This window comes from Triturus cristatus, chromosome 4_2, assembly GCF_964204655.1.
Source record: "Triturus cristatus chromosome 4_2, aTriCri1.1, whole genome shotgun sequence".
In the NCBI taxonomy this organism is placed as follows: domain Eukaryota; kingdom Metazoa; phylum Chordata; class Amphibia; order Caudata; family Salamandridae; genus Triturus; species Triturus cristatus.
In genome coordinates, this window is record NC_140586.1 from 185466493 (window position 1) to 185487434 (window position 20942).

Consider the following 20942-nt stretch of genomic DNA (forward strand, 5'->3'; position numbering starts at 1 on the left):
ATGAGGGCAGCGCATTTTGTGAAAAAAAGGAGCAGCTGCTTTACAGTCGCTCAGTGTTTTCACAAGGCAGGCGGCAACCCGCCTACACTTAGATTAGAGATCTCCCAAGAGTTCTCTGCATAGCATAGGAAGGCATGGTATGAGGCAGTGTCGCTGCGATACTGGCAGGGGTTGGGGAGGAGACTGGCTGCAGAGTCTGTGGCATTGTAGGCTGCTGGCCCATGGGAGTTGCAGTCCCTGTCATGTAGTTTCCACTGCACTAGGAACTGCACGTTTGTGGACTACATAAACTTTGGGGATAGTGCCTGGCTGATTCTATGCACCCCGCAGGATACGTTGTCCAATGGCTAGCACACAGTGCCACTGTAAACCCCCCTAACCTAGACAGGAAGAGAATGGTTTCTGGCAACCACTGAACATGACAACCCTGACCCCTCAGGGATCGTGGTAACAGATCTAGAACCCTTTTGCCTAGTCACTCGTGCACTTTCGTTCTCAGAGAAAATATACAATGAATACTCAGGGAAGTTCTTCAATATTTATTGAACCAATGTTATCCTTGTATAAAGTACATGTGCTGCAATAATCAATAGGCAGAAGCATATGAAAGTGATTACAAGCATTAAAATAGTAAGCATCAAAATAGTGAACAGCAGAAATAGTTCCACCATAGTGCTGAGACAATATATATATATATATATATGAAGGCATAGAAAACAGTATTTGATATTTGTGTACCCCCACTATGCAGTCCCTAACCTAAATGTCTAGGGCAAGTGTATGTTTAACACCAAGAATCTTCTTACTGGATGATCCACCCCATTAGCTGGTGAGAGAGAATGAAGGAACCTGTGTTGGTTATGAACTGGACACCCCTCATGGAGATGTTAAGTAGCTGTTAGGCTAAGGATCAGTTTGCAGGGTCCTCACGGTGTCAGCAGGAGTCTCTCCTCTGCCTGACTACCAGAAATTGCTTGTTTATTTATAATAAAAAGCATCACTGCAGGATACGTACAAACCAGCATTTGTTATGGTCTTGCAGATAGTCATGTCGCCTCATGAATGACAAATAGACCGACATTTGTATATTGAGTGCGAGGCCTTGTACGCAGTGTTCAAGGAGTCCTGATAATGTTAGACGAAGCTAATTGTGTTTGCAAAGCAGTTTCAGAGCAACTAACCCAACATTGCCACGCATGCAGCTATGTGCAAAAAACGGCAAAGGTTATTGTAAAAGAAGACAATGTAAAGATAACGTACAGCGTTATTGCATGGGCCTAACTAAGACACAACAGTCTAGCGGACGTGGGGAATGGTAAGCTCTGTTGTGGATGCTGCCCACGGATGTCTGTCCTCTACATGTTGGCCATTCTCCGGCGGAGAATCTGAGCCTGCTGCAAACGCTGCAGTAGCTGTTGCTGCTGAAGCTTTTGTTTGATGTTTAAGCAGAAGGGCACCGGGCACTGGTCCACCTTGCAGTGCTTGGCGTGAAAGCAGCAAAGTGCCATTAATTCTTTGCAGATGAGGCAGCTAAGATTTGCCTTCAGCTTGCAGTCTTTAGTGTGCTGTATCACACGCTTCATCTTTTGACAGGACAGCAGTGAACAATTGTCATTGCTGCACTTACAGGCATGCACCAGTGATTGGATGCAGCGCTGGATGCTGTTGCGGCGGAAGTCGCCAGGGGCCTGTGCTGCATTTGCCTGCTGGTTGTTGTTTTCATCATCCAGGGAAAGGCCGAGCTTTTCCATCTTGTGCTCGTGAATCTTAGTTTTGTAGCAGGAGATACACAGGTTGTAGTCCTGTAAGAAACAACAGGTACGTGAGTAGAGTAGTAGCAATGCTTGCGAAAAAGAGGGAATGTTATGAACAAGTTATTTACCTTAGGTAATGCATTATTTGGTAGAGACTATCTTGCTACAAATTCCTTACTTTTGAATTTCCCAGGCATCAGGCTGGATCCAGAAACTTTTGCTGAGCAATACCCCTTGCGCGTGCTGTCGGGTGGCTCCATTTGGCTCAGTGTGACATCGTCGTTAGCGTCGGTTATGACGTTGCGGTACCTATATAGGCACCACCTAGGCACGTGGACGTCAGTACTTTTGGTTTTTTTCCACGCCAGAAGAGCAGAGCTACGAAGTAAGTGACGTACTCGTTAGCCCTACAATATTAGTCCGCAAAGCGGGGCGGCAAGGGTGGGACTGTAAGGAATCTGCAGCCAGATAGAGCCTCTACCAGATAATGAGTTACAGAAGGTAACTTGTTCATCTGATAGAGACTTCTAGTTGCATATTCCTTACCTTTGAATTAGATACCCAAGCCATACCATCCAGGCGGTGGGTTGCGGACCAACTCCTACACTAGGAAGTACTGCAGGACCGAACAGGCAAAATGCCCGTCCCGGAAGACCTGACTGTCCAGGCAGTAGTGTTTGGCAAAATTGTGCAAAGATGCCCACGTTGCCACCTGACAGATTTCCAGGACTAGGACACCCCAAGCCAAGGCCCTAGTCGCAGCCTTTCCACTGGTGGAATAGGCCCTCAATCCCTCAGGGGGCTGCTTCTTTGCTTTTCTGCACTGCCCTTCCCTTCTTAGCTCCCAAGCACCCCACAAAGAGTTAGTCATCCACCCAGGACTCTTTTCTGATGTCAAGATAGAACGACAATGCTCTTTTTCGGTCCAGTCGGTGGAGACGCTCCTCTTTAGAGGGATGAGGGGGGAGCAAAGAAGGTGGGCAATGTGATGGATTGATCAGGATGGAATGGGGTCACGACCTTTGGTAAAAAAGAAGCCTGGGTGCAACAGCAGGCGTATACGGTCTTAGTGGAAGGCCGCCTGGCTGCCAAAATGATGTTACATACTTCGGGAGGAAGGTCAAAAGCCATCAACTGCCGCTGCTCAATCTTCATGCATGGAGGCGCAGAGTTGACAGATTCGGGTGGAGAACCCTCCCCTGCTGCTGCGACAGAAGATCCTCCCGAAGGGGCAGCCTGATCGGAGGATCGATGCTCGTTTTCAGAAGCTCTTAATCCTAGACTCTTCTCACCCAGTCCGGAGCCACAAGAATGATTTGGGCCCGGTCGCTCCTGATCCTCTTCAGAACCGTGGGCAGGAGTATTATGGGGGGAAAGGCGTACAGCAGGCGTCAGCTCCACTCGCGATGAAAAGTGTCACCCTGCGATAGCCACCTGCGAAACTCCAGTACGCAGTGCTGCTGACACAGCGAGTTCTCATCTGAGGCGAACAAATCTAACCAAGGCTCACCCCACTGCTGAAAGAGCTTGTGAAACCTCCAATTGGAGACATCATTCGTGATCCGCTAGGCATCAACAGCTGAGTTTTTCCACCCTGGCGCTCAGAGAACCTGCCAGGTGTTGAACCACCAGGGTTATGCTCTGCTGTTCCAGCTATGTCCAGAGACGCAGGGCCTCCCAACAAAGGATCAACGACCCCACCCCGCCCTATTTGTTGCAGTACCACATGGCGGTGGTATTGTCCATGAACACCTGCACTAACTTCCCCTTGACAGAGGGAAGAAATGTTTTCAATGCCAATCGAATTGCTCAGAGCTCCAACAAATTTATGTGGAGACCCGAATCCGCTGGAGACCAGTGTCCCCTGATCTTCAACTCTCCCAGATGGCCTCCCCATCCCAGAAGTGACACGTCTGTGAGATCTGGTTGGGGAAAGCAGAGGAGTCTGCCGTTGACCCAATCATGGTTCATCAACAACCACTTCAGACCTTTCGCAGTTTCTTCTGAGATTTGAACTACAGCGTTGAGAGTTCCCTGATGCTGTGCCCACTGGAACTTCAAGTCCCACTGCAGAGCCCTCATACGCCGGGAAACGATCTTTACATCGCAGTGATTACACCGTGCTGCCATTACAACGCGGTCGTTACAGCGACCGCGTTGTTCGCACGCAATGCCATTACTACGCAAGTCATTACAATGACCTGCAGTAGATGGCACGCTAACATTAGGAATAGTATAGTTTACTATTACAACACCTTCCCTACTGTTGCGTAGGCTGGAGTTGGAATAGTAAATTATATATTTCTAATGTCAGTGTGCCATCTACTGCAAGTCGATGTAATGACTTGCGTAGTAATGGCATTGCATGGTAACAACGCGGTCGTTGTAACATCCGCGGTGTAATGCCACGCGATGTTTTGACTCGCGTAGTAACGAGTCATATTTTCCCATACGCCACCTGCCATGCTTTACCAACAGGGTGCAGGAGGCTATGAGGCCCAACCGCCTCACAGTCAGACTCACCGACATCCAACAGAGGCTGAAACATCTGTATCATAACCTGAATATCTTGGATTTGCTGCTCGGGAGCATAGACCCGAAACTGCACTGCATCCAGAACAGCTCTGATGAAAGGAAGCGTCTGAGAAGGAGTCAGGTGGGACTTTGGCAGATTTATAGAGAACCCCAGCGAATGCAGGAGGGTCTCCGGAGTCTGAAGGTGGGGCGAGGACGCCTTCAACAGCCAGTCGTCAAGGTAGGGGGAAGATTGACACCCCTAACCTGCGCAGATGAGCTGCGACCACTGCCATCACCTTGGTGAACACCCGAAGGGGAACATGGTAAACTGAAAGTGCTTGCGGCCTACCTTGAACCACAGGTAAAGCGTGTACCCTGGCAGGATGGGGATGTGAAAATATGCCTCCAGCAAGTCCAATGCTACCATCCAGTCTTCTAGGTCTAGGGCAGACAAGACTGAGCTAGAATTTCTCCTTCTTGAGGAAGAGATTGGCGATCCAAAGATCTAAATTGGGCCGCAACCCTTTGTTCTTCTTCGGAGACAGAAAGTAGCGGACATAACAGACACTGCCTACTTCTGAGTCTGGGACCCTTTCTATAACTCCCTTGGACAAGAGCGCTGTAACTTCCTCCTGGAGCAATTTTAAATGATCCTCCGTCGGCCATCCCTGAATTGGCAGAATGGGAGGAGGAAAAGAAAGGAAAACAGAGAACAGCCCTCCTGAATGATCTGTAAGACCCACTTGTTCGATGTTATGGACCTCCAGAGGGGGAGAGGATGATGTATTTCCCCGCTAACTGGAGTGGTGTGGTCTTGCAGTCAGACTAGGAGTGCTTGGAGGCTGCGGCTGCCGAGGGCAGGGTGGCCGATGACTTCTGGTTTTCATTCCGAGGCCGGAATGAACCACGTCCCCGCCCGGTTTGAGAAGCTTGTGCAGGACGGTGGCTGGGATAGGGCTGACGTGGCTAAAAACAAATTCCGTTGCCACGCAAGGGGTGAAAGTTAGACTGGCCACAAGGAGTAGAAGAGAGGCCCAAGGATCTGGCTGTAGCTCGAGAGTCCTTGTACGTCACTAGGGCCGAATCTGCCTTTTGCCCCAAAGGGTTCCATCAAAGGGCATATCCAACAGGTTTGCCTGGACAACACCCGAGAAGCCTGTTGTCCTAAGTCAGGCGTGGCGTCTCAAGGCCACTGTCGTGGAAATTGATCTGCCCAGCGAATCAGTCGCATCAAGGCGACACCTTAGGGTGAAATTTGCTGCATCTCTCCCATCCTTAACTGCCCGAGAAAACACAACCTGCCCCTCCCCTCCAGGACTTGTGGCCACACTTGCGCAACCGTCTTCCGGGCCTCCCCCAGGACTTGTGGCAGCACTTGTGCAACTGTCTTCCAAAGGGAGCAATGTCAGGCTGGACGAAGAATTTTTTTTCTTCCCCAATGAATTCAGCCTCTTGGATTCCCTATCCGGAGGAGCGGAAGGGAACGCGCACAGTGACGTGGAGGCCTGCAGCACCAAGCTTTCTAGGGTGGGGTTTTGGCGGAGGAACTTTGGGTCACCCGGAGCTGGGCAATGGCGGCGGGCGATTGTCCTATTCACAGGAGCCCCTGTGCTATGCTTGGACCATGTGCCTAGAAAGACATCAGTAAGCGCTTCACTAAAGGGCAAAAGGGGTTCTAAGATGGAAGCCCCAGGCTGAAGCACTTTAGTCAGGAGATTAGTCCTAACCTCCACTGAGAGCAGCTCCAGTCCCAGGACCTCGGCTGCCCTCTTAACCACCAGGGCATAAGATGCCCCCGCCTCTGTTGCCACAATTGGCGGAGAGAGCAAGGCAGTATCTGAGAAGTGTGCAGTCCACTGGCTTCTCCAAGTTCCCCATACCAGTCCACCTGCTCTGCAGAGTCATCCTGGTGTTCCAGAGGGCCTAAAGACACCTTTCATTCTTCTTGCGAGTCTAACATAGCCACAAAGTGTTCAGGCAGCCACATAAAACCCCTTCGTTCAATCGACGTCAGAATCTGCATCGACCGACACCATTCCGACTCCGTGTCCTCGGGGATAAGGATGGGGCTGGCACCGCCAATGGGTATCGGCGCTGCTGCAGGCACTGACTTCGTGTCTGATTCCAGAGGAGGTTGCGGTGGCACGACCAGGGGTCGACCCAGATTGTGCTGAATCCGACGGGGACCCTTCTGGCCCCGCAGGGCCTGAAAGCTCAAATGAGCGGCGCATGGCCTCGTAGAACTCCTTGATTTGAGCAGGTGTCGCTCCGACTCCTGGAAAAGGAGGGAGGCGTGAAGTCGACCCTGGTTTCACCGTGCCTAGAGTGTTAGCGGTACGTACCTTCTTCGTCGACAGATGACAGTCGAGGTGAAGATGAAGTCTGCTTGGAATTCTGCCTCTTCCCAGAGTGTCCCGACGACCTCGAGTGGGATGAAGAGGACTTTGGGCTCCGAGAGCGGTCTGGCGACCTCGGGACCGGGACCTCCACGGAGTCTTGCTTGACGGTGTCGGCTCACAAGGAAAGTTTTAGGAGCCATGGCACGACAGCCTGAGCACAAGTTCGGATCGTGGCCGCATTCGAGACACCAGAGGCAGAAAAGGTGAGGATCGGTGAACGACATTGTGCAGGGACAGGCCCCGCAAGGCTTAAATCCTGTCTCTCGATGACATCCTTTCGCACACGATGGAAAAAGTCTTGGAAGTCGACAAAAAGCTGAGAAAAAACCTGTCAAAAAATGACAGGGCGGTAGCTCTTTCTGGATCGGCCCTTAACTGGCGCAGAAAGAAAAGAACCAACGTCGGCGCGCCTGGGTGCCGTCTATATAGGTACTGCGATGTCATAACAGACGCCGTCACGCAGAGCCAAATGGAGCCACTTGATGGCACGCGCAAGGGGTATTGCTCAGCAAATGTTTCCAGATCCAGCCTGACGCCTGGGAAATTCAAAGGTAAGAAATCTGCAGCTACATGTCTCTATCAGATACAATGCAAGATAGAGACTGGTCAAAGCCAGCCAGTAGGGAGGCAGAATAGGCAGGGTGACAAAGGGGAGTGGTACAGGAAAGTCCATACAATAGAGAGCAGGACAGGAAGTACCAGAGAGGGTGCATAATAGGTGGTGCTCAGAATGGCGACAGAACATGTAATACTTCAGAGAGGGAACCCAATGGGCAAAGGAAGCAAGAGAAAGTAGAACGGGCAGAGCAACTGAAGGACCATGGGAAACCAGTAATGGCAGACAAGGTATGCAGAAGAAACAGTCCCAATGAATTAAAGTGAGGGACAGAAGAATTCATAAAAGCGGGGAAGAGTAGAGGGGAACAACAGCACAACTAAACTGTTTAGTGGTGGTACAGAGTAAAGGTAACCAGAAGGGGCAGTATCAGTGTATTAAGGTGCTAATCAGAGTATGTGCAGGGCAACAGCATCCATTCTTTTCACTGAAGTGGCTACAGGTCTAACAGCAGATTGGTTAATAGTCTGAACCGCCGCGTGATACTATACACCTTACCTCAAAGGCTGTGGAGTAACTGGACAAGTTACAAGAGTGATAACAGAAAAAGACATGCTACGTACCTCAGATCGTGCTTAAGTCAATATTGGAGGGAGAGTACATATAAGGGACATTATTGCACAGATTTTGCAAATCCTGTACTGTTTATGAACTAATTGAAAGGCCTGGGGAAAGGAGGGAGAGCAAATACAAGCATGACTTCCCCCACTGAAGGTGCAGATAGGATTGGAGGGCAACATAGACCACCATGACTTACATCACCAGATCCCATAATACCAGCACTCACTGGTGGGAGACAGAATGAGCAGACTGGCAAGACACTTACCTCGCAGACCGTACAGTGCCAGCATGTATCCACATGGTGTTTGCACTCATTGCATGTGTACAAAACACGATCCTGGCTCTGTGGGTGCAGTTCCACCAGCATGCACATGGTGGGCCACTTTGCTTGACGCAGGGAAGAGAACTCCAGGAGCTGGTCACGGAACAGGGTGAGGAAGGCATCCCGACCTTTCATTTGGTCGCAGAGCATCAGGGGATCTGGCTTCACTATTGGTGGCAGAGAGTTAGTAGTGGGGCCAGCAATCAGACAAATCACGAAGAAAACCTGCAACAAACATGACAACAAGTATGCAAATATGAAACTTACAGCAGGAGCAGCATGGGTCAAATATGAGCAAAAAACTTAGACTAAAGAGTTGGTATTACTGGCATTGCACAGACATTACTGGCAATGCAGGGAACAAGCGGGTACCACTGGTAAATAATGGAAGACAGTCTATGTAGCTAGCAGGTCAGGCTAGTAGTACAGGCTCATCTAGCAGGAGAGTGCATTCTCACCTCCTTGTGCTTCTTCATGGTGGCGTACAGCTTCTGGGACAGGTCGCTGGACACGTTAGGCCTCCATGGCTTCTTTATGTTGCCTTGGCTGAGGCTACTTTTGTCCTCACTTGTCTTCTTGTTGTGCTCTTTCTTAGCATTCTTACTGTCGCCCTGCATCACCTGCTGAGCCGCATGAAAAAAGGATTTACATGATTGAATGCAATTCAATAGCACTTCGGCAAAAAAAGTGTTTTAAACCCATTTGAGCTTGTTGACTACAGTAGCTAGGAGAGAGCAAACTCAACCAAACACTGTTATCTCCAGAGCCAAACTACTTCACAACACTGCCAGCACCCCAACCTCACCTCAATAGCCCAAATTAATCTTGAGCACCCCACCCTCTCGCTGGCCCAATTTAATTCCAAGCACACCAACATCACCTCCAATGCTCCTTAATTGCTTCAACATCACCCCCTGCATCCCCAATAGTGTGTAACCCCAATGACCATTGTCTCCTGTGCCCGTACCGCCTTCTAAATGCACTTTTGGGCCACACCACTGGCTCCGCCTCTTACATCAATACTATCAATGCTGGTGTTCTGCTCCTGTGTACGCTCTTCCTCCTCCTGTTCCAACTCATTGATGCTCTCCTCAAACACATTGGGCCAGAAGTCCCTTTCGAAGTATGGAAGCTCGTTAGCACTAGTCAGGCGGTCCTCAGTTGCTTGTCTGAACACATCCTGGCAAGAGAAACGGTACATGCTGTCAAAAGCAGGCTGGGATGTCAGACATGATCAACAATAGCAATTTGCTCTGTGCACAGCGGTTAGCACCAAAAAACGGTTGTTACCCTAGTTTCGCGCAAGGACAGTGCCTCTACTTCCCTCAAAATGTTCCGTTTGTATAACCGCAAAGTAGAAGCCTCTGACTGCAGTAGCAAACCTCCTTGAGTCTGTGTTCAACTGCATTTAGAAAGTACTGATAAGAGTGACACTATACTTTGCGCACCAGCAGGACTAAGATGCATCTTAAAGATGTGACATGTCCATAGAACCCTAAATGGCCACGCTGAAGCAACAGCTTATTTAACAAAATGTCACCAAAGGCATGACACAGTTTGCTGTTATAATGAACACTAAAAATAAAAAAAAATTGAACAGCACTCAGGACACCAGCATCAATAAGATAGGAACTGCCAGCAAAGGTCCCAGCAGCCATGCTGAACCAGAAAGAACCACAGAAAGCATTGGAGGTAATCTGCAGCAATGCTGTTGCCCGAAGAAATACTCTAGAGAAGGATGCAAGTAAGCACACAAGACAAACCTTACACAGACTATGTTATCAGAAACACACAAGTTCAGCACCAGCCTTAAATCAACTCAATATGTATGTACCTTGTATTCATGAACAATGCGCTCAGACACACACTTGTCCAGCATCTTTTTGTACCACTCCTGCAGTCGCTTTGGCTTGGGCAACTTCTCATCCATGGGGTGACAGTGGAAGATCTCATCGCCGCCCTCAGTGGACGGGCTGGCCCAGATGTGCCCGGTGGTGTACCTGACGAGAAAAATTGCATCTTGTTGACCAAGCAGAAAACTAACAGGAAGACATGGCAGAAAGACCAATGGAGGATTTGACTGCTTCTAACTTTGGTTTTTACCTCACCTACTCAGCCTTCTGTGGTGACAGTATAGGTCAAATTAGTGAACACACACACAGCTCTTCACTCCCTGCTTAAGAACTCGATACACAAATACTTTTAAAACATCCCGTCCAGAAATGGATCAGTGCAACACCAAGACTGTACAATCCCTTCTTTCTTTGAGCCACTGATCCCCTTAGGGTTTTCATACTACAACCATATCACTCAACTTTCCTCAGAAAATTTAAAACGAGCTCCTTCGTGTGTTACTGCATTTGTCCAAATTCTGGAAAATATATTATAAAATTTAGGTCTGAAAGACAGACTGGCAAAGATCTCAGAAGTCTATTGCAGCATTATCATGTAGCTCAGAACACACAAGCTAATACCAGCACATGCTGCATAGGAAAAGCATCTCAAAAACATAAAAGTGATAGGAAGAATGCCTGCAATAATTCTAACCACTGGCAATCTCTTGGTAGCATTCCAAAGCCATCGCTCTTTTGCTCAACAGACCATCTTAGTTTGGACCGAGCCATATGCAAATCAGTCTTGACCCTGCTCCAACAAAACAGTCCAGTCTGAACTGCCCGGCCAGGTCTTTCCTGAACCAGAACACAAGCAACCAAAGATTGTTTTCTCCCTTATTGGTGCTTTTCAGTCAGGTGTAGATTGATTCCAGCGGCATAGTGAGCAAGGGACCCACGTCTCGGCATACCCTCTACCTTTCATGGCGTTACATCAAACACACAAAAGGTGATAAGAGTAATGTTTGCTCAAGGCGGAAGTTGGGGAAAGGCTGGGTTGAAGTTGATCAGCGCATAAGACACTTGTTCCAGCGTAGTAGTCCAAAGTAGCAGAAACTCGCTATGGGACACTCTGCAGAAAACGGGTTTCTGTTGCAGTACCCGCTTTTTGCCTGACTTTGATGCACCTTTGACTGAACGTGCACTGGGTTCCTGATAATCAGGTTCCCAGTGCATGTGTTCTTTACCAAAACTGTACCTTTGTTTCCATAACTGGCACACATATGGCCCACTTCTAAATACCATGTAAAAGGTACCATTGGTACCAAGGGCATTGTGACCAGAGAGGGTCCTTAAGGGCTGCAGTATGTATTATGCCACCCTAAAAGACCCTTCAACAAATACATGCACACTGCCACTGCAGCCTGCGTGTTTTGGTGCAGATAAAAGTGAAGAGTTGACCTGGCACACATCCCTGTGAGCCAGGCCTGGCAAACACTGCAATAGGCATAGGTAAATCACCCCTACAGCACACTATCACCCCGAGGCAAGGTACGCAATCCCTCTTGTGAGGGCATGACTGCACAAGCAGATATGCACTTACAGTGTCTAAATCCATTCTCAGACATTATAAGTACATAGTAAAGCCATACTGAATTCATGGGTTGGGAGCTCGTCATTTAGAGTTCCACAGCATTAAGAAAGAGGCTATTTATATACTGCACCAAAGTAAGGTTCAGTGTGCAGAGTCCACAGTCCCCAGAGGTTTGGCAGAGGCTAAAAATAACCTTACTCTCTAAAGTGGTAGCTTGGTCAAACAATAAGGCAGTATCAGAGGACGTGTAAAGCATTTGTTGTACACACTCAGTCAGTAAATAGTCTCACACACTCAAGAACTGAACTCTAGGCCAATTGTTTTGTATATAAAAATATATAGTTGTTTTATATTAGAACCACAAGTAGGTATCAAAATACTTTCTCAGAATGGAATGCTGTAGTTGTATACTTTCAATAAGCAATATACTTTTAAATGCAATAGTTACAGTTGTTGCAATAATTATAACATTGAGCTCAATGGGAGATTTTAATTAAATGCAATTTCAATTACTTTGCGTGTGATTTTCTTACTCAGGGTTGGATCCTGGATTCAACCCTGGTGCATTTCCTGTAAACAGTTGAAAGAAATCGTTTTTGTTACACAGGCAATTTTTAAGGAATATTTGTATGTTTCAAAAATCGACACTTCGAAGAATTTCTGGCAAAAACCAGGCAATGTTATCCTATGGAGGAAAATCAAGTTAGCGGTAAGTACTGTTGTAATTACTTTACAGGGTCAGTGCTGGGCACCAAGATGCAGTACTGGGATCTCTCCTGATAACAGGTGAGTAATTTCGTTTTTGTTGTTAGGCTGATTTTTAGTGAATATTTTAAAGTTTCAAAACTCGACACAAGAATTTCCAAGTGAAACCAGTCAATGTTACCCTATGGAGAAAAGGCAAATGCTACTTACCAGTATGCATCTGTTCTTGGCATGTAGAGCTGCAGATCTACACACTGTGCATAGATCACCATCTGGTGTTGGGCCCGGATATTTGCAGTTGTTTTTCCTCTTGGAAAGTCTTTGGAAGTCAAGAGGTATGTGACTCCTCCCTTGGATCGTATTGCGCATGGGCTTCGGCTCCATCCTCAGATTGTTTTTCGCCAGCAGGGGACTGATGGAGTGTAGTAATAAACAGTGAAGATGCCCATGTGTGTTGTATCTAAATAAGATAAACTGGAACAGATAAAGGTAGCCGGGGAGGCGGGTGGGCGTGTGTAGATCTGCAGCTCTACATGCCAAGAACAGATGCATACTGGTAAGTAGCATTTGCCGTTCGAGGCATATGAGCTGCAGATTACACACTGCATAGATTATATAGCAGTACCCATCCTTAGCGGCGACCACCAGTATCTGTTACAGTGGTTTGAAACAATGTTTTGAGTACAGCCTGGCCCACACTAGCTTGTTGCTTAGTTTGCACATCTACACAATAGTATTTAGTGATAGTGTGCGGTGTTGACCATGTAGCTGCTTTGCAGATATCATCTAAGGGGATGTGCCCTAAGAATGCCATGGAAGCCCCTATCTTACGAGTAGAGTGGGCTTTAGGGGGAACAGATAGTGTTCGTTTTGCCTTGTGGTAGCAAATCCGAATGCATTTGACAATCCACCTAGCTATCCCAGATTTGGAGACGGGGTTGCCTTTATGTGGTGGTGAGAAGGAAACGAACAGTTGTTTTGTCTTACGAAAGGGTTGTGCTCTCTTGATGTAGTAGAGTAAGGCTTGTTTGACATCTAATGTGTGGAGAGCTCTTTCTGCAACGGTTTGTGGTTGCAAGAAGAATACGGGTAGTTCCACAGATTGGTTTAGGTGAAAGAGAGAAAGGACTTTAGGGAGGAATTTTGGATAAGAACAGAGAACCACCTTGTTATGGTGCATTTGCAGAAAGGGTTCTTGAATGGTGAGTGCTTGCATCTCGCTGACCCTTCTGAGAGAAGTGATGGCTACAAGAAAAGCATTTTTCCATGTTAGGAATTGAAGTTCACATTTGTGTAGCGGTTCAAAGGGAGGCCCCATTAGTCTGGTAAGAACGATGTTTAGGTTCCACACCGGTGAGGGTGGCACTCTTGGGGGAATTATTGCTTTGAGGCCTTCCATGAAGCTTTTATAGCAGGTACTCTAAAGAGAGATAGATGTTGCCTGTTTTGTAGATAAGCTGCTATGGCTGCAAGGTGCAGTCTAATAGACGTGTAGGCTAGATTGCATCTTTGTAGGTGTAGTAAATAGCCTATGATGTGTTGAATGGACACATCTAGGGGATTGAAGTTATTGTTGTGACAATAGATCACAAAACGTTTCCACTTGGCTGCGTAGCAAGCTCTAGTGGTAGGTCGCCTAGCTTCTTTAATGACGTTCATACAGTCAGGGGGAAGATTTAGGTGACCAAATTCTAAGATTTCAGGAGCCAGATCGCAAGGTTGAGCTGAGCTGGGTCCGGGTGCCTGATCTCTCCATGGTTCTGGGTTAAGAGGCGTGGAGAGAGGTGTAATTTTTGGTGCGGTACTACAGATAGTTCCAGCAGTGTGGTGTACCACGGTTGTCTGGCCCAAGTTGGAGCTACTAGGATGAGAGTGAGGGAGTGTTGTTGTAGTTTGCGCACCACTAATGGAATGAGTGGGAGAGGCGGAAAAGCGTACGCAAATCTGCCTGACCAGTTCATCCATATCGCATTGCCTTTGGCCAATGGGTGTGGATATCTGGCGGCGAAGCTTGGGCATTTGGCGTTTTCGTGGGTGGCGAAGAGGTCTATCTGTGGATGCCCTCACATTTGAAAGTACAGGTGAAGAACTTGTGGATGGAGTTCCCACTCGTGGATCTGTTGTGTTTGTCTGCTCAGCAGATCCGCCATAGTGTTTTGGACTCCTGGGACATGCTGGGCTAGGAGAAAGTTTTTTGGGGTATGGCCCATCTCCATATACTCTGTGCTAGGTGAGAGAGCTGCAGAGAGTGTGTGCCGCCTTGTTTTTGTATATAGTACATGGCTGTCATGTTGTCGGTGCGGACTAAGACGGCCTTGCCTGAGACATGCGTTTGAAAGGCCTTTAGGGATAAGAATATGGCTAGTAACTCTAGATGGTTGATGTGGAGCAACTTTTGTTGAGGCGTCAACCTGCCCTGCATGGTGTGATGTAGTATGTGAGCTCCCCAGCCGGAGAGCGATGCGACCGTTGTTAGTACTATTTGAGGAACCGGATCCAGGAACGGTCGTCCTTTGGAAAGGTTTGTGGTTGTCCACCACTGCAGAGAGCTATGGGCACGACCGTCTACCAACACCAGATCTGTAAATTGACCCTGGACCTGGTTCCATTGGCGCGCTAAGCAATCTTGGAGAGGACGCATCTGGAGTCTTGCGTGAGGTACTATGAATATGCAAGAGGCCATCATTCCTATAAGTTGCATGAACACTCGAGCTGGAAGAGAGTGTTCTGGCTGAAATTTGTCGCGGAGAGCCTGAATGCTTGCTATCCTGGCAGGACTGGGATAGGCTAGCGCTTTTGTGGTGTCTATGGTGGCACCGAGGTATTGTTTTACGTGGGATGGTTGCAGATGGGACTTCATGTAATTTACTGTGAAGCCCAGGTCGTGAAGTAGATTGGATAGTGGCGTGAGTGTGTTGTACACACTGGTTGTATGAGTTGGTTTTTATGAGCCAGTCGTCTAGGTATGGGAAGACATGAATATGTTGCCTTCGCAGGTGTGCAGCCACTACCGCTAGGCACTTGGTAAACACCCGTGGTGCTGTGGTGACTCCGAAGGGGAGCACCTTGAATTGATAGTGTTGATCGTCCACTACAAATCTGAGAAACTTCCTGTGAGCGTTGTGAACAGGAATGTGGAAATAGGCGTCCTTGAGGTCTAATGAAGTCGTTTTGGGAGAGCAGTGGAAGTACCTGCTGGAGTGTGACCATGTGAAAATGGTCAGTGTATATATTGATTTAGGGGTGTGAGGTCTAGGATGGGCCTTAGTGTTGTCCCTTTTTGGTATGAGAAAATATAGGGAGTAAACTCTATATTGGTTGGTAGGAACTAGTTCTATCGCACTCTTTTGTAGGAGGGAGATTACCTCCTGCTTTAGTAGTGCTAAATGTTCCTGTGATATTGGGCGTTGTTTGGGTGGAATGTTTGGGGGGGGGTAGATGTTAGTTCGAGGCAGTAGCCTGACCGAATTATTTGCGTTACCCATTTGTCTGAGGTGATGATAGTCCAGACAGGAAGGAAATTGTGGAGTCTGCCCCCGACCGGAGTGGGATGGTCTGGGGGGAGTGGAGGAAAGTCATTGGGTAGGGGTGGAGGCAAAGCGGGAGGTGTTTGTCTTGTCTCTGCCTTTATTATTGTTGCCCCTGTAGCCGCCTCTTTGGTAACCCCTTGTAAAGGTGGATTCGGTAGGGGCTTTATAGGAAGTAGAAGCGGTGTCAGAGGAGTAGCCTCTGGAGGTGCTTCGAAAGGAAGAGCGGCAAAAGGAGCGCCTGGGAGGGTGCGATTGTAAGGCTCCTATAGACTTCGCCGTATCTGTTTCTTTCTTCATTTTTTCTAGGGCCTCATCAACTTTTGGGCCGAACAGATGTTCCTGGTCAAAGGGGTGGTTCAGGATGGAAGCTTGCACCTTTTGTTTGAAACCTGAAATTCGTAGCCAGGCATGTCGACGGAGGAGGACGTTGGTGTTAATTACCCTAGAGGCGGTGTCAGCTGCGTCTTGGGCACAGCGAATGGAGGGGTTGGTGATGGCTTTGCCCTCCTGGATTAGCTCATTGGGTCTATTTTTATATTTGTCAGGGAGGTGTTGCATTATGGCTTCTAGTTCATCATAATGTGCCCTGTCATATCTTGCCAAAAGCGCTTGTGTGTTTGCAATGCGCCATATGTTGGCAGCCTGGGATGCAGTGCGCTTGCCCGATGCGTCCAAGAGTTTGGACTCCTTATCAGGTGGTGGTGCCTCGCCTGATGCCTGGGAGTTTGCACGCTTTCTTGCAGTGGACACTACTAGGGATTCTAGTGGTGCTGGCCCTCTGATGTAGGTGGGGGTCTGTAGGGGCGGCCTTATATTTTTTGTCGATGCGAGGGTTGATGACCCTGGCTCTGACCGGGTCTTTAAAGACCTACGGCGCGTGCTTGATCACGCCTTTGAGCATGGGCAGGATGGAAGTGGCCCTGTGTGTTGTGTCGAAGGTATCTAGGAGGAAGTCCTCCTCCACGGGGTCAGTATGAGATCCACACCGTGGTAGTGTGCAGCCCTCTTGAGCAGTTGGTTAGACCCCATTGAGTCTTCCAGGGGGGGGGGGGGGCGGGGGATGGGGGGGGATGGTCTCGAAGGGTAGAGATCATCCTGCGGGACATTAGGAATGTCATAGTCGTCCCATGGGTCTGGGGAGCCTGTAGGAGTGGGGTCCCCTGTGGGTTGGTCATGGGGCTCATCCCCTGTGTCATCATAGACATCATCATCATCATCATCATGCGGAGAGGGTGTGGGGGAATGATGAGGTGGGGGAGGAGGAGGTGGAGGAGGGGGGGAGGTATTCTCAAAGGGGAGGTAGCAAAGTCTTTCCTCTTAGGAGGTGGAGCTGGGGCAGGCTTGTCCATCGGTCTCTTTTTGATGCTGAGCATCAAATGTCCAGTCTCAGGGTCCTTGACCAGTGTTTTTTGTAATGGATCAGGCTGCTCCGTCGGCGCCAAAGGCGTCGGGCCGTAGGTTTTTTTGTCTTGGAGTCTGCATCAGTTTGTTGTTTTGAACTGTGCGGCTTCGGAATGGCTGGTTGTTTACTCGGCTCCGAGATGACTTTCGGCTTTGAGGTGTGGGTGTCGATGGCTTTGTGTTTTTTGCTCGGCTCCGGGGACAGTGTCGGTACCGTGGAGCTGGTGCTTGTTTCGTCGCCGAGTGCTTCGGTGTGGAGCTCGGTGCCGAGGAGGAGGCCATTTTCTTATTCGGCATCGGTGCGGAAGAGTGTTTCTCGGCACCGACAGTAGGCTGGCTCGAGCCACCAGAAGGCTTGATAGGCTTCTTTACCGGGCCCGGAGGCGCGGTGTGGGAAGCAATGCCCTTGGTCATGCCTAGGCCCGAGGGTGAAGGCGAGACCGAAGCCTTTTTGGATGCCGTCGAGGGTGTGGGGTGAGGGTGGATGTTGGTACTCACGACCCTCTGTGCCGGAGTGATGTCCTCGACATCTGAGTCGTCGGCCTCGGAGGCGCTGACTAGGCCCTCTTCGGTGTGCTGTCTTTCTGGAGCTCCGAAGATGTCGTCTGGGATCGCTGTCGACGAGTGTGCCATGGTTCTTCTCGCCCTTCGGTCTCGAATGGTTTTCTTGGACCGGAAGGATTTGCACGCCGGACAGTCTCGAGCCTCGTGTTTTGGGGAGAGGTAGAGGTTGCATACCTTATGGCGATCGGTGTGGGGAAATTTGGATCCACATGGAGGACACTTTTTAAATGGAGTCCTTTCCATCAGCCAGGACCGGAGCTTGGGTAGGCCCAAAGGCCCTCGTCGATGACCAGAATCGAAGACCTGGATCGATGAGAGCCGCGTCGAGTGTGGAGATCGCGATCAAAAACAATACCGCGAAAGGGGGGAAAGGGGGGGCGGATTGCACGTCGATCGAGGAACTGGAAACTGTTCGGAACCAGGGCGCGAAGATCACATCCGAGCCCGATGGCGGAAAAAAACAACCTGAGGATGGAGCCGAAGCCCATGCGCAATCCAATCCAAGGGAGGAGTCACATACCTCGTGACTTCCAAAGACTTTCTAAGAGGATAAACAACTGCAAACATCCGGGCCCAACATCAGATGGCGATCTATGCACAGTGTGTAATCTGCAGCTCATATGCTTCGAACAGTGAGTTATCGGCTTTCAGGTAACTACTCGACTGGCAGAGTTAAGGTTCTGGGCATAGACTCAGGGGTCTACCAGGGTAAGGTAGGTACAGTTGCTGCATCCTCAGCGGCACAGGGGCAGCTGGGTGCAGAGAGAGTTAGGACCAATGTTAGCCTATTGCGGGCAGGGGGCCTTTGGTTGGTGGCTGCTAGCAGGCAGGCCACGCGGCTGTGGGAGCTGGGCCCCTGGTCACTCACAAAGGGCAAGTGGGGAAGTAAGATAGGATAGAGGTTGCACTTCCAGGGGCACTCGGGCAGCTGGGTGCAGGGTGCTTTTGAGCCGTCGGGCGCTCAATGTATCTCAATGGAGAAGCTACCAGATGAACAAAGGCTGCAAGCTCGAGGACGGAGATTCTTCAGGTGCGACCACCACTTCGAGAGGTAAATTGGGAAGCTGCAGGTTAGGTAGGCACCCAGGAGCTGGGCACAGGGGGCCTCAGGGCGCCGGGTGCAGGGGTGTCTTTTCGCGTTGGGAAATCTTACCCTCTGCTGGTCGCGGTTGGAGGGGTCCCTGGTTCTGAGGCTGCAGGCGTGTTCAGGAGCGTCGAGGAGGGTCCTTGGGTGCTAGATTCTTGGTCACACTCGCCGGGGGGACATCCTCGTGGTCTTTGTCCACTCAGGCACAGGCCGGGCTTGGCGGGTGCAGAGTGTGCAGGAGTCGCGATTCCTGGCTGGAACCACGGGCTTGTTGGTTGCTTTGAGCAGAACCACTGCTCGTGGGAGTCCCAGTCTTTTAGATGAGCAAGGTAGTCAGGTCCTCCGATGTTTTCGAGGTTGCTGACCACTGGAGACGCCAGGTTTTAGCAGGAGCAGGTTCAAGGGTCGGCAGGCCTGTAGGGCTGGACCCAAGTCAGTTGGTGTCGTCCTCTTGTTAGCAGCTGCAAGGCAGGTCTTCTTTATTCTTGTTCTTCTTTCTTGTTTCGGATTCGGGATCTGAGGAAGGAAGGTTCAAGGAGCCCCTAAATACTAAATTTAGGGGTGTTAAAGGTAGGTAGAGGTCAGGGACCAATGGGTCCCTTCCCTGGGGTGGGTACACCCCCCTAGCCTGCCACTCTCCAGTGGGAGGGGGGCAGGAGCCTAGTCCTGATTGGGTAGGGCTCCCCATCCTCAAGATGGTGAGAGATCGGGAGTTGTGCTTCACCTCGCCTCCCCCACCTGAGGGGTGGGGTTGGCAGAGGCTGGCACTCCCCCTTTCCTCACTTAATTTTTCCCACCGATCTTCCCGCCAGAGTGGGGGTCAGAACCGCTAGGGGCCACTTGCTGAGTACAGCAAGTGGCCTGGAGAAGCTCACAAAGCCGGCATGCCTTTGAAGCTTCCCCTGCCCATCCTGGGGGAGGAGACCTAGCACCTCGCCCAGGATGTGCATTGCTGCAGACCCATGAGAGCGCATTGCTCTCTACCCAGGGGTCCAGCAACATGTCTGCTGGGTGGCAGCCTCTCAGTCAGGACGCTGGTTGTTGGTTAGGTTCAGGGGGCATCTCTAAGATGCCCTCTGTTGTGCATTCTACATTAAATGCCAGTGGCCTGGGGAAGCTCACAGAGGCGGCATGCCTTTGAAGCTTCCCACTGCCCATCCTGGGGGAGGAGATCTAGCACCTCGCCCAGGATGTGCATTGTTGCAGGCCCAGGAGAGCAGGGGCTCTCCTACCCAGGATTCCAGCAACATGTCTGCTGGGTGGCAGCCAAGGCAGCCTCCCAGGCCAGACGTGGATTGTAGGTTAGGTTTCAGGGGGCATCTCTAAGATGCCCTCTGGGGTGCTTGGTACATTAAATCCCACAATGGCATCCGTGTGGGTTTAATGTCCTGAGAAGTTTGATATCAAACTTCTCAGTCTTCAGTGCAGCCATCATGGTGCTGTGGAGTTCGTGGTGACGACCTCCCAGCATCATATACTCTTAATGGCAGCACTGCATTTACAGTGCCCAGGAATGGACCTGGGTACTGTAGGGGTACTGGTCTCATGCACCTGTACTCACACCACTGGTATAGGGCACCCAGCTAGAGGGGTGACTGAGGTATGCCAGGGCAGTGTGTTTTGTGGGCATGACACACAGGGATGTGTTTCATGTCGACTCTCCGTTTTGTTCTGCACCAAGACACTCAGCCTGCAAAGGCAGTGTGAGTGTGTCAGGGTACAGGGCCCCTAAGGGTGGCACAATAAGTGCTGCAGCCCTTGAGGGCCTTCTCTGGTCACACGGCCTGGGTACCTAGGGTACCATTTACCAGGGGCTGACATGTGGCCAGAGATGCCAATTGGGTTCAGGCTTCATGCAGTTTTAGGGAAGAAACACAGGCCCTGGGCACCTGATTGGCAGGAGCCCAGGGCACACTCAGTCAAAGTACATCAGCAATTCAGCAAAAAGTGGGGGCATACCATGCAAGAAAGATGGCAGTTTCTCACAACAGCTCCATGATGGCTTCACCGAATCCCCAGATGTTTTGTACCAAACATCTCACATTGATGAACCCACACTG

General features: G+C 49.8%; 1 protein-coding gene across 2 annotated transcripts in view; it reads right to left on the reverse strand.

Annotated features, from left to right (window-relative positions):
• Window positions 1-524: 524 nt before the first annotated feature.
• The window catches only part of LOC146833322 (histone acetyltransferase p300-like), a 303832-nt gene continuing 283414 nt past the window's right edge, over window positions 525-20942 (reverse strand). The window contains exons 6-10 of one of the 2 annotated variants that reach the window (XM_085601045.1): window positions 10004-10169; window positions 9185-9349; window positions 8628-8789; window positions 8113-8394; window positions 525-1802 (exon numbers count right to left, since the gene is read on the reverse strand). In XM_085601045.1, the coding sequence (XP_085457171.1) occupies window positions 1356-1802; window positions 8113-8394; window positions 8628-8789; window positions 9185-9349; window positions 10004-10169 (1222 nt within the window). In that variant the 3' untranslated portion in view covers window positions 525-1355. Of the gene's footprint in view, window positions 1803-8112; window positions 8395-8627; window positions 8793-9184; window positions 9350-10003; window positions 10170-20942 lie in introns of both variants that reach the window. The other variant, XM_085601044.1, reaches the window with a different exon arrangement.